The sequence below is a fragment of the Thunnus albacares genome, chromosome 23, assembly GCF_914725855.1.
Source record: "Thunnus albacares chromosome 23, fThuAlb1.1, whole genome shotgun sequence".
Taxonomy (NCBI): Eukaryota; Metazoa; Chordata; class Actinopteri; order Scombriformes; family Scombridae; genus Thunnus; species Thunnus albacares.
The window spans coordinates 13,174,443-13,187,848 of NC_058128.1; the positions used below are offsets into that span (position 1 = coordinate 13,174,443).

Consider the following 13,406-nt stretch of genomic DNA (forward strand, 5'->3'; position numbering starts at 1 on the left):
TTCCACCATTTGTTTCGGGATAGACATGTAAACAGTATTATTTTAAGTGAAGATAAGTCAATGCAACCATGTAAAATGCCTTTAACAGACTCAGTCACTCTGTTTTTTAAATATTCTGCATTTGGATGCAAGGTTCCACAAGTAAAGCACTTTTTAAACACACACATAATTCATCCATTGCCTCGTCTGTCAATATTGAACATTAGTTTTGTTATATAAGTACACAAAGTATACATTAATGACTTTGTGTTTTTCAGCTCATCCTTGAATTGTTAAAAAGGATGGATACAGTTGACTGTAAAACTATCCAGGATCATCTTAACAGTTTCCAACAGAAGACAACAAACTTCAAGCCTGAAGAGGTAGGAAATATTAATGTCTTAGTGCTCTTAGTGCTGTACATGAGGACACACTACACTGCTGTAGATGTCTAATTAGCTTTAGCATTTGAATGGAAAACTGGTAACTCATGCATGTAAAAAAATCTCCTGGATGCACTGACAGGACCAAGATGGAGCGGTGGAGATTTCAAGGTCGGCTTTTGTGGAGCTGGTTCAGACTTTGCTTAGAAACCAATCAGAAAAGGAGCGTTTTTTCAAGGTGAGCTCCACTTTTTAAGTTTTTCAATGATTAGTCATTAATATATGTTTCTAACTTATATCTTCAATCTTTATTTATTCTTTGTGTTTGATGTATGGTCATGTTTATGCTATTTCTTTTCCTGTCAAAAGGATGTATTCCCAGTACAATATGGAGTTCGTTTTGATACAGCGCTGCAGATCCTGGTGTGGGAGTTCTTTTACCGACTGGAGAACTTCCTCCCAGTACCAAGTTTTTCACAGGTAGGCAGCAAGGTGAAAAAAAGTCTCCATCCCCTCAATCACCAAATGCTGGTCAATTTTAGCTGCACTCCAGTCTCCAGTACTTCAGCATCACTTACAAGTCTAGACAAAATTAAATCTGCTGTGGGAAAGTCCAGACAGATTTCTGTTTATTTGCAGTTTTACAATAAACAGTCTATGCCAACACACATTAGAAATGTAGATCCACATTGTAAATAATGATATTGAAAGAAGGAGCAGAAAATTAGAATTTTTAAAATTAAATATATGATATGTGTTGTGTTTAAAATCAGCCCACTCTTCTTTTCCAGGTATTCTCCATGTTTGACCTTTCATCCTTCGACTATGAGATGGAGCAGTTTGTTTCTGATCCTGAAGATCTGAAGAAGATTTTGCAGCATCAGCAGGAGCATCAAAAGATGACTAAGAGTAACAATCTGTTAACATTTGTTATTCCATTTCTCCAAAGGTGCACAGATACCTGATTTTCATTGATGTATTGATGCCTTTGCAAATCCCCAAACACCATCCAATACTCAATTTTTAATTTTATTACAGTCACTAAGGAAAATTGGATGACAGTGACTTTGAGTGCACATTCATTGGGAATGTGCACTCACAATTTTACTAGAGTCTGTACTCCTAAGGTATTTCAAGTAATTAGTGAGTGAAAATGTGGTATCAGTGCTTCCTTAGTACTGCTTAAATGGTTGATAATTTGCATTTGAATTGCAATTGAATTTGCAGTTGAATTAATTTAATGTCTGACATGTTACTGGCAGCACCACTCTAGTGCTTTTTTTACATGGGATTGTTCTTCTAACATGAATGTTATCTGCTTTTCAGATGAATTCACCTTCATGCCAGACACTATCCTCTCCGCACTCACATCTAAACGGACTTCAGAGGCATCTGAGGATCATAGTGACCGCAAAATAAACAGGGGAGGTAAAGACAGAAAACAAGATACTGAGAAGTCACAAGAAAGAAATCAAGAAAAGATCTGCAGCATAGAAGACACATGTGAGGACGATGGAGAGACTGACGACAGTTCCAGTGAAGTTAATCCATACTCTCGGCCGCAGGACTGTGGACTGTCACCACTCAGTTCTTCCCCATGTTCTGAAGAAGGTGGTGCAGCAAGTGACAGTGGTGAGCATTTCTGATATCTCTTATACTAATGTTGTTATTGTTGCTTCTTTTTGTTGGTGATTTTCATTTAATCATTTTCACAATGGTGAATAAACTCTGTTCACTGTTCTATGGGTCATTTAAGTCTCTTGTTTCCTGTTGGCAGAAACAGTTGGTGAAGCCTCCTTCCAGCAACCTAGATGCTCAAAAAGGTCAATGAAAGGAGCAAAGGAACATCTGGAACTGAGTAGAAACAAGGAGCCATCAGAAGAGAGCACGATCAAGTCCTCAACAGAAGGCAGATCTGATGTCTCCCCTCCGTTCAGGGAGGACGCCATAAGAGCCAATAAAAACACCTGCCTGGAGTGTGGCAAGACTTTTGCATCTAGTTCCAACTTGAAAAACCATCGTTATGTTCACTCTTCAGAGCGGCCATTCAAGTGCACTCAGTGCGAAAAGACATATAAAAGTCCTAAAGATCTGAATCAGCATTTCCTTATTCACTCTAACTCTGGAGCGCTGTCCTTCGCTTGCAGCCTTTGTGAGAAGAAATTTAGGTCTCACTCTTCGCTTACAGTTCATCTGCGACGTCATAATGGAGAAAGGCCGTTTGCCTGCTCGTACTGTGACAAGAAATTCCTGACAAACTCAGTCTTGAAGTCCCACATGCGCATTCACACTGGTGAACGCCCGTACGCCTGTACTTTTTGCGACAAGAAATTCACACAGCTCTATCCGCGCACTGTTCATCTCAGGATGCATATGAAAGAGAAGCCGTATCTGTGCAGCACCTGTGGTATGTCTTTCTGTAGCTCCGGCGCCCTGCTGGTGCATTCACGAACTCACACGGGGGAGCGGCCTCATCAGTGTGAATCCTGCGGAAAAAGTTTCGCCTCAGCTGCACAGCTAATAGTACATCGTAGGTACCACACAGGAGAGAGGCCATATCCTTGCTCACAATGTGACAAATCCTTTCACTGTAGTTCAGGACTGAAGAAACACATGAGGACACACACAGGAGAGAAACCTCACCAGTGTTTAACGTGTCACAAGACGTTTTCACAAAAGTCTAACATGAAAATACACCTCAAAGTCCACAAGAACATCTAGCATACTGTTGTACATACTGTATCTTAAGTAATAGATGACAATAGTGCATTTTTATATCGGTAAATTACTAACAACATGTATGTATCAATGTGTATGTAAATATTGACTTGGAATACTCAAATATTACACGTAGTGAATGTAAACACACCATGTTTTGGAGACCATATTATCAGAGAGCATAAAGTTTTTTGTTAATTCTAAAATCAGGTCTTAATTATAAGCTATGTTAAGGTTAAGGAAAGCCTCTTTGTGACTTAATGACAAGTGATCTTTTGTACAGTGAGAATGTGGACATATGTGTGTACAATGTATACAAATTTTACCCAGAAGATAAAAACTGTCAACAAAGAATTCAGATTATCTCCTTTATTTGTGCTAAATATTACTTATGATGAGCTTCTGTCTATAAGGTTCATTCATGACCCTAATGAATGTGTAGACCAGTGATTTTAAACACCGCTTTATTTTAACTCTCAAGATACTCAGCCACGGAACTGCAGAATTACGGTAATAAACGTTTGGGTTTTCTCAATACACTGCCCCATCTTCTTGAAAGAGAGTGGTGGTTGGTAAGGGAAAAAGAATTATTAAAGTCTTGTCAAAGTACTCGTCACTGTCAGACTGCCTCATCTGATTTTTGGTTTTCACTGCCATTGTACTTCATCATCTGTGGACACACAAGGGTTCTGGCAGGGAACTTGTCTTGTAAGTTAACAACCCTCTGCAGATTTGGGAGATGTTATAAGTTAGGGTAGTGTAGAAGAATGGAGTAAGTCCTTTTGTTTTGTAGTGAGAAAAGCAGCTGAAAAGTCAATTCCAATCAAGGGCAATAGGAAATAGAGGGAAATATTGCCATGGTGGATTAAGGCTTGTAATGGTGTAGGTTTTGTGGCACTATAGGTACAGAAACAACCGCTAAGCAAGTTTGGAGTATGATTCATCAAATTGCTTGGATTAGCAGTGGTCTGCCTATCCCTGTTTTGATGGAAGGAAATAAAGAAGTCGTAAGCAACAAGGAGAAGTCAACCTATTAGGACTTTTCAGAGAGTAAACAGCACTAGTAAGAAAAAGAAAAGAAAAGAAAAATGCTTGAGCATGAAGGCCATTAACTTGAAATAAATACTGTTAATAGTGATTTCAATCAGGACAGACAAGTGAATGAAGCAAAAATAAATTGTTTATTGTACAGATGATATTGATGATTAGTCTTATTAAAAGTCTTTGGCGCTTAGACTCTACAAAAATCCCCCCATGAAGTCCAGACACTGGTGGTGGTGGCGGCTGATGACTTCTGAGACTGATAAGGCTAGTGAGGTTGATTAACTGATAAACTGATGAATCTGCGAAGTATGTGGTGATGGGGAGGTGGTGGGGTGCACATAACAGCAGCATGAAAGCACTAAGGCAGAGAGGGAGACAAATATTTAAAAAGACAGCCGCAAGATGATAGGCTGACAATGAAGGTGTGTCACCGTGCTATTGGTTAGATGTGACCAGCTGACATGAACACCTAAATTCTCAATTGATGCCAGGGGCAATGACAGCAAGGAAATTATGAGTGAGCATGCGTGAGGGATGGGAATGACAGATCGTAAATAAAACTACAGACCTGAGCATGCAAAAGATAGTCTTCCTGACTGAACTTTCGCTAAAGCTCCATAAGGTTCCAAATCTACACTGGCTAAATTGGATGTTGTTGAGACCTGGGCTCTGAGGCTGTGCACTGAGGCATTCCGGACAATCCCGATCCCAGTGCTGCTGGTGGAAATGGGGGAGGCTCCACTGAGGCTGTGATGTACAAAATTAGTGCTAAATTATTGAGTGAAATTAAAAGGCTTTAGAACAGCTCTTCCATCACTCTCTCTGCTAGCGGAGTGCTGGGAGTTTGAAAAGGGTGGTAGTAGGATCAATTGGGGTAGCTATATAAATTCTGTAAGGAAATACTCAGAGGAATTTTAACACATCTGGGAAGCAACAAGTCAAACTACAGATACAGCTAAGGAGCAAAATGTTTTTATATACACAGTAACTTGTAATATTGTGAGGACAATGCCTGACAACGGACCCTGGCACCCCTTGAGGTGCACAGGCTGTAGTCTCAGGGGACCACATGTTGTCTTATAATCTTAGCCTTTGTAATCATTGTTCCAATTGAATTGGTTCTTGGAACAAAAAAGAGTGTCTATGCCAGTACAACCACTCTGCCCCAGTTTCAACCTAGATGACACCCCAAACCTATTGTTGATGAGAAACAAGTGGTATGACACCTGTGATAGAACTGACTGTAACTTGGCTATCAACCCCACAGTTTACCCCAGCCAGCCAAATAAGGTACATTGGACATGTATTAACGTCAAACACCATCAGGTTACCATGTGTGGAATAGATTACTGCACTGTGTTAATTACTGAGCAAAACACAGACAGCAACCTAAAACAATCTGGTGCCACAAAGACAGAAAACTATGTGCCGTGTAGACGTCAACTGGCTACTTGGGCACCAGTCACAAATTTTTAAGAATTTGACAAAGTCCACAACCAGCACAAGCGAGTAAGGCGTTGTGAAATTGACAGGGGTAACCTAGCAATCACTACAATGCAAGAGTGGGCTGCTGTCCACAACATTACTGATTGGTGGATCTGCCAACATTTAGCTGTATCATCATCTCAAATACCCACAATAATGCTGATACTGATACCCCAGCTCAGTTTTTTGGTTTGGCAGCTTATAAAAACTTCTGCATTCTTTACCCTGTTGGTAGTGCATCCCACCACACAGCAGCTTTTAGGCATTTTTCTGTTGTTTGCTAGCAGACAGAAGTGATAAGGAGGCACCTTCACGAAATACAAGTCAAAGGAGAGCAACGAATTGTTTTCCCCTCCAGGCTGGACAGGACTTAATTGCATTCTGTACCGTGACAACATTCGAGGGGTCTGTGTCGTGTAGTAAAACGGGTGTGTTGTGTAGGTTATCATGACTGCAGATAGACCCTTCTTATAGGCCCTTCTTGCTTGGTCACTACCATGGATGTATTATAAGAGCTGGATACCGGACCAAAAATGGCACCCATTCAGTCCATGGAGAGTTGCTCAGCTGGCGCATATGCCAAAAAAAGATTCTAGCCCCCAGGTTTGCTTCCGTGTTGTGCGGTCCACTGAATATGTGCAATATAAAACCTCCATGGATCAAAAATTCATAAAAGAAGAGTCATAATTGACCTTGTTTGCAGTTGGAGGTGTCCTGTCAACAGTTTTAAAGAAGTCTCTTTTAAAATGGTGGTCTATGAGGAAAATGCTTTTTGGGCTGCAGGGGTATTTTTCGCTGCAATATCATGAATGACCACTGGGAAAAATTGGCTGCAAGGCATCCATGTATACTACATGATCTGAATCAACCGTGGATGTAAGTTGTGCATGCATGTGATTTGTACCATTTGGACAAATGACATACACCCTCCCGACTCAATCAGCACATGCCCCCATAACTTTTGATGAAGCATGGCTGCTCTTCTCTCCTGCTGGTTGTACTATGACTGAAGGGTTGTTAAAATAGGGTAAATACATCTTAACATACTATACTTCCAAAAATATAAGTAACATTATTTTCATTAATTGAAATTAAACATAACTATCGCAATCAAATCATTGGTCGACTCAAATCGTTCAGCGACACAACCATCTCCCGCGCATAGCAAACGCGCCGACTGCGCACGCTCCGATCCACACCATTCCAGACGGTGGCGATAATGCGCCATGACCTTTGTTTGCTAACCGCCATAAACCTCAAGAAGAAGAAGAAGAAGAGGCAGACGAAGAAGAAGAAGAAGAAGAAGACTACGCTCACTCCACAAAACAAAATGTATGCTAGTTTTGAAGAGAGGTTGTGCGAGGAGATCCGCCGTTACCCGCATCTGTATAACTCATCTTTGAAGGAATACAAAGACAGCCAACTGTTATTGAACTCATGGCGGGAAATCGCGCAAACGCTTGGGAGAGATGAGACTGCCTGTCGTCAAAAGTGGAAATATCTGCGAGACAGATATGTAAGGGCCAAGAGAAAGCTGAAAGGCAGGAATGGCAGGGTTGCCTACCCACCTCCCATTATTACCAAGTTAGACTGGCTCGCTGACTTCATCAAGCATCGTGCCACGGACCCGAACTTTCCAGGAGAGGTAATGTGAACTATTAAATCCTCAATCAATACAAGCTAGCTACTATTTAGCAAGGTAGTTACAGGCCATGGTGTGGCTAACAACATAGCTACAGTCTCTTGTTTTGAGTGTGGCTGGAGAGTGTGCACATATCATGAGTATGGCATGAAGTAATCCTGTATTTTTGAGTTGCTGCTGCACATGTGTTATCAATGCTGAGTAATTGTTCTTCACATAATTAAAATATGTTACTATTATGTGTTTCAGTGCGAAGGATCTAGTGAACCTATGGTGTTGCAGTTGGAGTGCATTGCTGCTGGTCCTCCTGCTGAACAAGTCCCTCTGTGTTCAGCAAGGAACCTTTCCCTGCCTGTTCTGGGAGAACCATTGCTGCCCTCGGCATCCCAAGAAACTGCACCATCTTCTCTCTACCTGCATCTGTCATCAGATTCTCATCTTCCTCTGTCATCCCTGCGCCTCCTGGTTCCCCCACTAAGGTTGATGTCAGCCTGTATGTGGCAGGTGGCCCTGGAGCGAAACGTGGAACAATATGGAAAACTAGCTGAATTCATCACGTTGGTGACAGAGATGGTCCCCGAGCTCATGAACTACAAGCAGAGGACTCAGCTGATCCTGGGACTAAGATCTCGGGTGAGTAAAGTGGATGTGGAAATTAGACGTTTTTATGATTAACCAAGTACATATATTGATTTTCATTTAGTTTATCAGTGCCGAAAACTGAGTTGAAAATGAGCCCGGAGCTAATATAATTGTGACATAAGCCTACACAGCTTTCTGCCTGCTCACTGCCATTTTTTAATTTTTCATGTTCTTCATGCGTCAAGGTCTGAAGAACGGACAGTACTGAAGCCTGGTCCACAAAAGCAAATATCAGAACCACAGTTTTATTCTGTTTTTTTTTTTTTTTGTCTGTTTTCTTTTTGAGAAAGTTTTTTAAGTATGTGTTTTCATGAGGGGAAAGCCCGAAGGGGAGATTGGTTGGGGTTTTGTTTTGCTATCTTGTGTTCTTCTAGTCTTATGCTGCTCTTATCAAGTCAATTGTTCTATTCTGCACTGTTTCCCCATCAATAAAATTGCTGATATAAAAAAGAGCCAACAAGCAAAAACTGAATGTGTATTTATGACTTGACATGAACTAAAGAATTCTTTCCTAGGTATTCAGTGATATCCATGAAGTGCTACATGTAGCTAATACTGAAAGATGCATTGCCTGTTCATTCAGTATTTTAATGAACTGCATGTAGGACATTGCACATATGTTACCTGAGTCTGTCACCACTGAACATAGGTTTAAATGCAAATTTTGTGTTTTTCAGGTCATCTTGGAATTTCTAAAGAAGGTGGATCCCATTGACTGTGATGCTATCCAGGAACAGCTCAACATTTTCCAAAACGGCACAACAAACTGCAAGGTGGAAGAGGTGAGAAATCCTTGTGTCTGACGTAAGGACACACTGTCATGAATGTGACAAAAGTCATCAATCTTTTTTATTATTATTTAACAATCTCTAGACTAAAGCTTTAGCTTTGCAGCTGGCAGACAGATAAAGATAATTTATATGCCATTCCTCTTGTGAGTGTTGGATACAATAGGCCAGCCTCCCAATATGGCAGTGTAGTCTATTGGCATTTTATAGATGAATTGATTTGATAGGAGAAAGACTTGAATGGAAAACTGATCATATATTTATGAAAATGAACCTCTTCTGGGCTTCATGGCAGGATGAAGATGGAGAAGTGGAGATATCAAAGTCAGCATTTGTGGAGCTGGTTCAAACGTTACTCCGTGACAAATATGAAAAGGATAAATTTCTCAAGGTGAGTTCTGCTTCAGTTATTACCTGTGTCATTCTTCATTCTGTACATTAACTTACTGTTCATCTACTGCATATATGTGTACGGTATATGTATGTTCTCTGATTTATTAATGCTATTTTTTTCTTGTTCAAGGATGTGTTCCCAGACCTGTATGGACCTCGTTTCGATACAGTGTTGCAGATCCTCTTGTGGGAGTTCCTCTACCGACTAGAAGAATTCCTCTCAATACCAAGTTTTTCAAAGGTAGGAAGCAGGCACCATCGAATTATGTCTCTTCATCTTGGTAGATAACCAGTCACATGTCCTGTACGATGTAAAAAAAAAAAAAAAAAGGGTTTTATTGTGCTTCTGGATTCAACCTGTACCAGGAGACAGCTCTGCAGGTGCTAAAATATCACAGCAGGACACCAGTAACCACTACTTCCTAAAGAAATCTTGATAAAAACTGTGTGAAAATCACAGTGAAAGTGGTGGTTGGCTCTGGTTGTGAAATATGTGGTTAACTTCCCATCAAGACTTGGACATTGCTGTTTATTATCGGTACTCCTGTGTCCACACAATTATGAATACAGACCCACATGGTCAGGAGTAATCTTCAAATAGGTTCTGAATATTTTAAAATTGAAAATTCATAGGAACCTTTGTATTGAACATCTGTCCACTCTTTTCCACTTTTCCAGGTGTCCTCCATGTTTGACCTGTCTTCCTTTGACTTCCATTTTGAGCAGTTTGTCTCTGATCATGAGGATCTGAAGAAGATTCTGCAGCATCAGAAACAGCGACAAAAGTTGACTAAAAGTAAAAGCCTGTTTACATTTGGCATTTTGTAAAAGACTATAGTAATAATGCACTAATCAGCCCACTTTTACTGATTAACTACTTCTGATCTAATCTGTTACAAAAATGATGAGATTTGAATTGTTTGTATCCATTGCTGTCAATCAGTATCACTCTTTACATGGAATTCTGCCTCTAACATGAAGGTTTTCTGTTTCAGGTGAGTTCTCCTTCATGTCAGACACTATTTTATCCACACTTGCATCTAAGCAGACATCAGTGGCATCAGAAGATCACATTGATAGTATAATAAGTGGGAAAGGTGGCGACAGCAGTGATGAAGAGACTGACGACAGTTCCAGTGAAGTTAATCCATACACTCGGCTGCAGGGCTGTGGACTGTCACCACTCACTTCTTCTCCTTGTTCTGAAGAAGGTGGTGCAGCAAGTGACAGTGGTGAGCATCTCTGATATCTCTTATACTAATGTTGTTATTGTTGCTTCTTTCTGTTGGTGATTTTCATTTAATCATTTTCACAATGGTGAATAAACTCTGTTCACTGTTCTATGGGTCATTTAAGTCTCTTGTTTCCTGTTGGCAGAAACAGTTGGTGAAGCCTCCTTCCAGCAACCCAGATCCTCAAAAAGGTCAATGAAAGGAGCAAAGGAACATCTGGAACTGAGTAGAAACAAGGAGCCAGCAGAAGAGAGCACGATCAAGTCCTCAACAGAAGGCAGATCTGATGTCTCCCCTCCGTTCAGGGAGGACGCCATAAGAGCCAATAAAAACACCTGCCTGGAGTGTGGCAAGACTTTCGCATCTCGTTCCAAATTAAAAAAACATTGTTCCGTTCACTCTTCGGAGCGACCATTCAAGTGCACTCAGTGCGAAAAGACATATAAAAGTCCTAAAGATCTGAATCAGCATTTCCTTATTCACTCTAACTCTGGAGGGCTGTCCTTCGCTTGCAGCCTTTGTGAGAAGAAATTTAGGTTTCACTCTTCGCTTACAGTTCATCTGCGACGTCATAATGGAGAAAGGCCATTTCCCTGCTCGTACTGCAACAAGAGGTTCCTGACAAAATCAGTTTTGAAGTCCCACATGCGCATTCACACTGGTGAACGCCCGTATGCCTGTACTTTTTGCGACAAGAAATTCACACAGCCGTATCCGCGCACTGTTCATCTCAGGATGCATATGAAAGAGAAGCCGTATCTGTGCAGCACCTGTGGTATGTCTTTCTGTAGCTCTGGCGCCCTGCTGGTGCATTCACGAACTCACACGGGGGAGCGGCCTCATCAGTGTGAATCCTGCGGAAAAAGTTTCGTCTCAGCTGCACAGCTAATAGTACATCGGAGGTACCACACAGGAGAGAGGCCATATCCTTGCTCACAATGTGACAAATCCTTTCACTGTAGTTCAGGACTGAAGAAACACATGAGGACGCATACGGGAGAGAAACCTCACCAGTGTTCGACGTGTCACAAGACGTTTTCACAAAAATCTAACATGAAGATACACCTCAAAGTCCACAGGACTGTCTAGCATGCTGTTGTGGAGGTTTTTAGCGACAGGTTGTTTTCACGTGCACTGTATCTTAAGTAATAGATGACAATAGTGCATTTTTATATCAGTAAATTACTAACAACATGTATGTCTCAATGTGTATGTAAATACAGACTTGGGATACTGACATATTACACGTTGTAGTGAATGTAAACACACCTCATGTTTTGTGGGGACTATATTATTAAAGAGCATAAGGTTTTGTGTTATACCCTTGTACCTTATCGGACAAAGCGCTTTACAATTTTTGCCTCTCATTTACCCATGCATACACACACACACACTGATGGTGGCAGAGCTTCCATGCAAGGTGCTGGCCTGACCATCGGGAGCAACATGGGGTTCAGTGTCTTGCTCAAGGACACTTTGACACATGGGCAGGAAAAGCCGGGGGAATTGAACCAGCCACCCCTAATGTGTTGACTAGAGATTTTCAATGCTGCTTTATTTTATCTCTTAAGATACTCAATTACAGATATTTCAGAATTACGGTAATAAACTTTGGGGTTTTCACGATACACTGTCCCATCTTCTTGATGGAGAGTGGGGTTCTGGCAGGGAACTTGTCTTGCAAGTTCATCAAGGTGCTAAAAGAGTGTACAAGCAAACACATCCTCATAGAAACATTTGTCTTATGTCCACTGGACAGCATTAACACTTCAAATCACCTTGTTGACCTCCAACTAATTAGCAGCAAGTTTTATGATTCATCGGATGACTACAGATTTGTTTTTAGTTTTGAAATAATGGCAACAAAGAATTTGCACTTAATACATCTTTGTCATTATTCCAGTTGGGGCTGCAACTAACGATTAATCTGTCGATTAATTTCTTGATTAGTTATTTATTCAGAAAATGGTAAAAAATGTCTTGCTGTTTCCTAGAGCCCAGTGTAAATAGGGGACTTAAGAAACCAGAAAATATTTACATTTGAGAAGCTGCAATCAAAGAATTTGGAAACTTTCCTCTTAAAAAATGACTCAAAACGATTAATGGATTAGTAAACTAATCATTGCAGTTCTAATTCTGGTTCTTCATTCTCAGTATGTTATAGATGGGTCACCTGTAAGCACAACACACTGTTATAAGCAAGATGTTACATAAAATACATCATATGAGACAAAGAACAAGGGAGTAAATTTCAAATAATCTGCTTTTTGCTTCGGGTAGAAAGTAAAGACAGATGTCATCATTTTGATGTGAGCTTTTTGAGCTGAGGTTTTATTTTGAAAACTGTTTGGATGTACAGCTGCGTTGCTCCAGCAACCACAAATTTTGAGTCTTCAGAATAAAAGTATAATTGGAATATTATGTTTTAATTGTCTTTACATACTATATAATCTGGTATGCACTCATTAAAAGAAAGCACAGATTACCAATAGGTAAAGGGATATTGTATAAACTAGGAGGAGAATTTAGACATGTAAATCATGCTTTTTTTCTCTCTTTTTAAAAAATAATTCAAAGTCCTCCTCCACTCAAATGTGTTTTTCTTCTTGTTCCTTCAGATGGATATTTGAGCTTCACTGGGCAGAATGATATATGTGCAGAGTTTGACAATAGAAGGCTGTTTACACATTTATCTGTTGAAAGTTTCTCTGTGCTCACTGAAAATCAGATTGTAAGGGGCAGGCCTATGAACAGGATTTATGATATCACAACTAGTTTGAGAGCCAGTACTGGTCCAGTATTCAATTAACACAAGTGTGATGTGGAAGCTTGAAGCCTCCAGTGCACAAACACAGAGAATTTAATATTATTCAGCATATCGATTACATAAGAATTACGGGGTTCCTATGTGTGTGTGTGTAGACCTTTTTTTTAGTATATCTGTTGTGTTAATTCTGAAAAACCCAATAAATATATTTCTAAAAAATATAGATTTACTGGAAATTTTTAATGAGGGAGAAGGAGTAGATGTCATTTTAAGGATTTTAAAGTGGCAATTAAACTTTCTTGTGCGTGGAAAAAATATATCAAACACACACTA

The 13,406-nt window shown here is 40.2% G+C and overlaps 2 protein-coding genes across 5 annotated transcripts in view; both read left to right on the top strand.

Annotated features, from left to right (window-relative positions):
• The window catches only part of LOC122974904 (zinc finger protein 660-like), a 7,159-nt gene extending 3,457 nt beyond the window's left edge, over window positions 1-3,702 (top strand). For both annotated transcript variants that reach the window (XM_044342985.1, XM_044342986.1), the window contains 6 exons: window positions 258-362; window positions 505-600; window positions 732-842; window positions 1,154-1,271; window positions 1,689-1,994; window positions 2,140-3,702. In XM_044342985.1, coding sequence (XP_044198920.1) covers window positions 258-362; window positions 505-600; window positions 732-842; window positions 1,154-1,271; window positions 1,689-1,994; window positions 2,140-3,083 — 1,680 coding nt within the window. In that variant the 3' untranslated portion in view covers window positions 3,084-3,702. The remainder of the gene's footprint in view (window positions 1-257; window positions 363-504; window positions 601-731; window positions 843-1,153; window positions 1,272-1,688; window positions 1,995-2,139) is intronic.
• A 3,111-nt stretch (window positions 3,703-6,813) lies between these two features.
• Window positions 6,814-11,660, top strand: LOC122974899 (zinc finger protein 345-like). Of its 3 annotated transcripts, none has more exons than XM_044342975.1 (8): window positions 6,814-7,254; window positions 7,501-7,884; window positions 8,571-8,675; window positions 8,974-9,072; window positions 9,205-9,315; window positions 9,753-9,870; window positions 10,070-10,306; window positions 10,452-11,660. In XM_044342975.1, exons 1-8 carry the CDS (start codon window positions 6,829-6,831, stop codon window positions 11,393-11,395), a joined length of 2,424 nt encoding a protein of 807 aa, XP_044198910.1. In that variant the 5' UTR covers window positions 6,814-6,828; the 3' UTR covers window positions 11,396-11,660. The 3 variants fall into 3 exon arrangements, with proteins under 3 accessions (XP_044198910.1, XP_044198912.1, XP_044198911.1); XM_044342977.1 differs by having other exon boundaries at window positions 10,458-11,660; XM_044342976.1 differs by having other exon boundaries at window positions 8,977-9,072.
• The last annotated feature ends 1,746 nt before the right edge of the window (window positions 11,661-13,406 follow it).

What these genes read in the sequence shown, in the direction of transcription:
- LOC122974899 (XM_044342975.1), top strand. Translation starts at nt 6,829, where the DNA reads ATGCGCCATGACCTTTGTTTGCTAACCGCCATAAACCTCAAGAAGAAG. An exon ending in CAAACTGCAAGGTGGAAGAG is followed by an intron (nt 8,676 to 8,973) that starts GTGAGAAATCCT and finishes TGGGCTTCATGG; the next exon opens with CAGGATGAAGATGGAGAAGT. An exon ending in AAAAGGATAAATTTCTCAAG is followed by an intron (nt 9,073 to 9,204) that starts GTGAGTTCTGCT and finishes TTCTTGTTCAAG; the next exon opens with GATGTGTTCCCAGACCTGTA.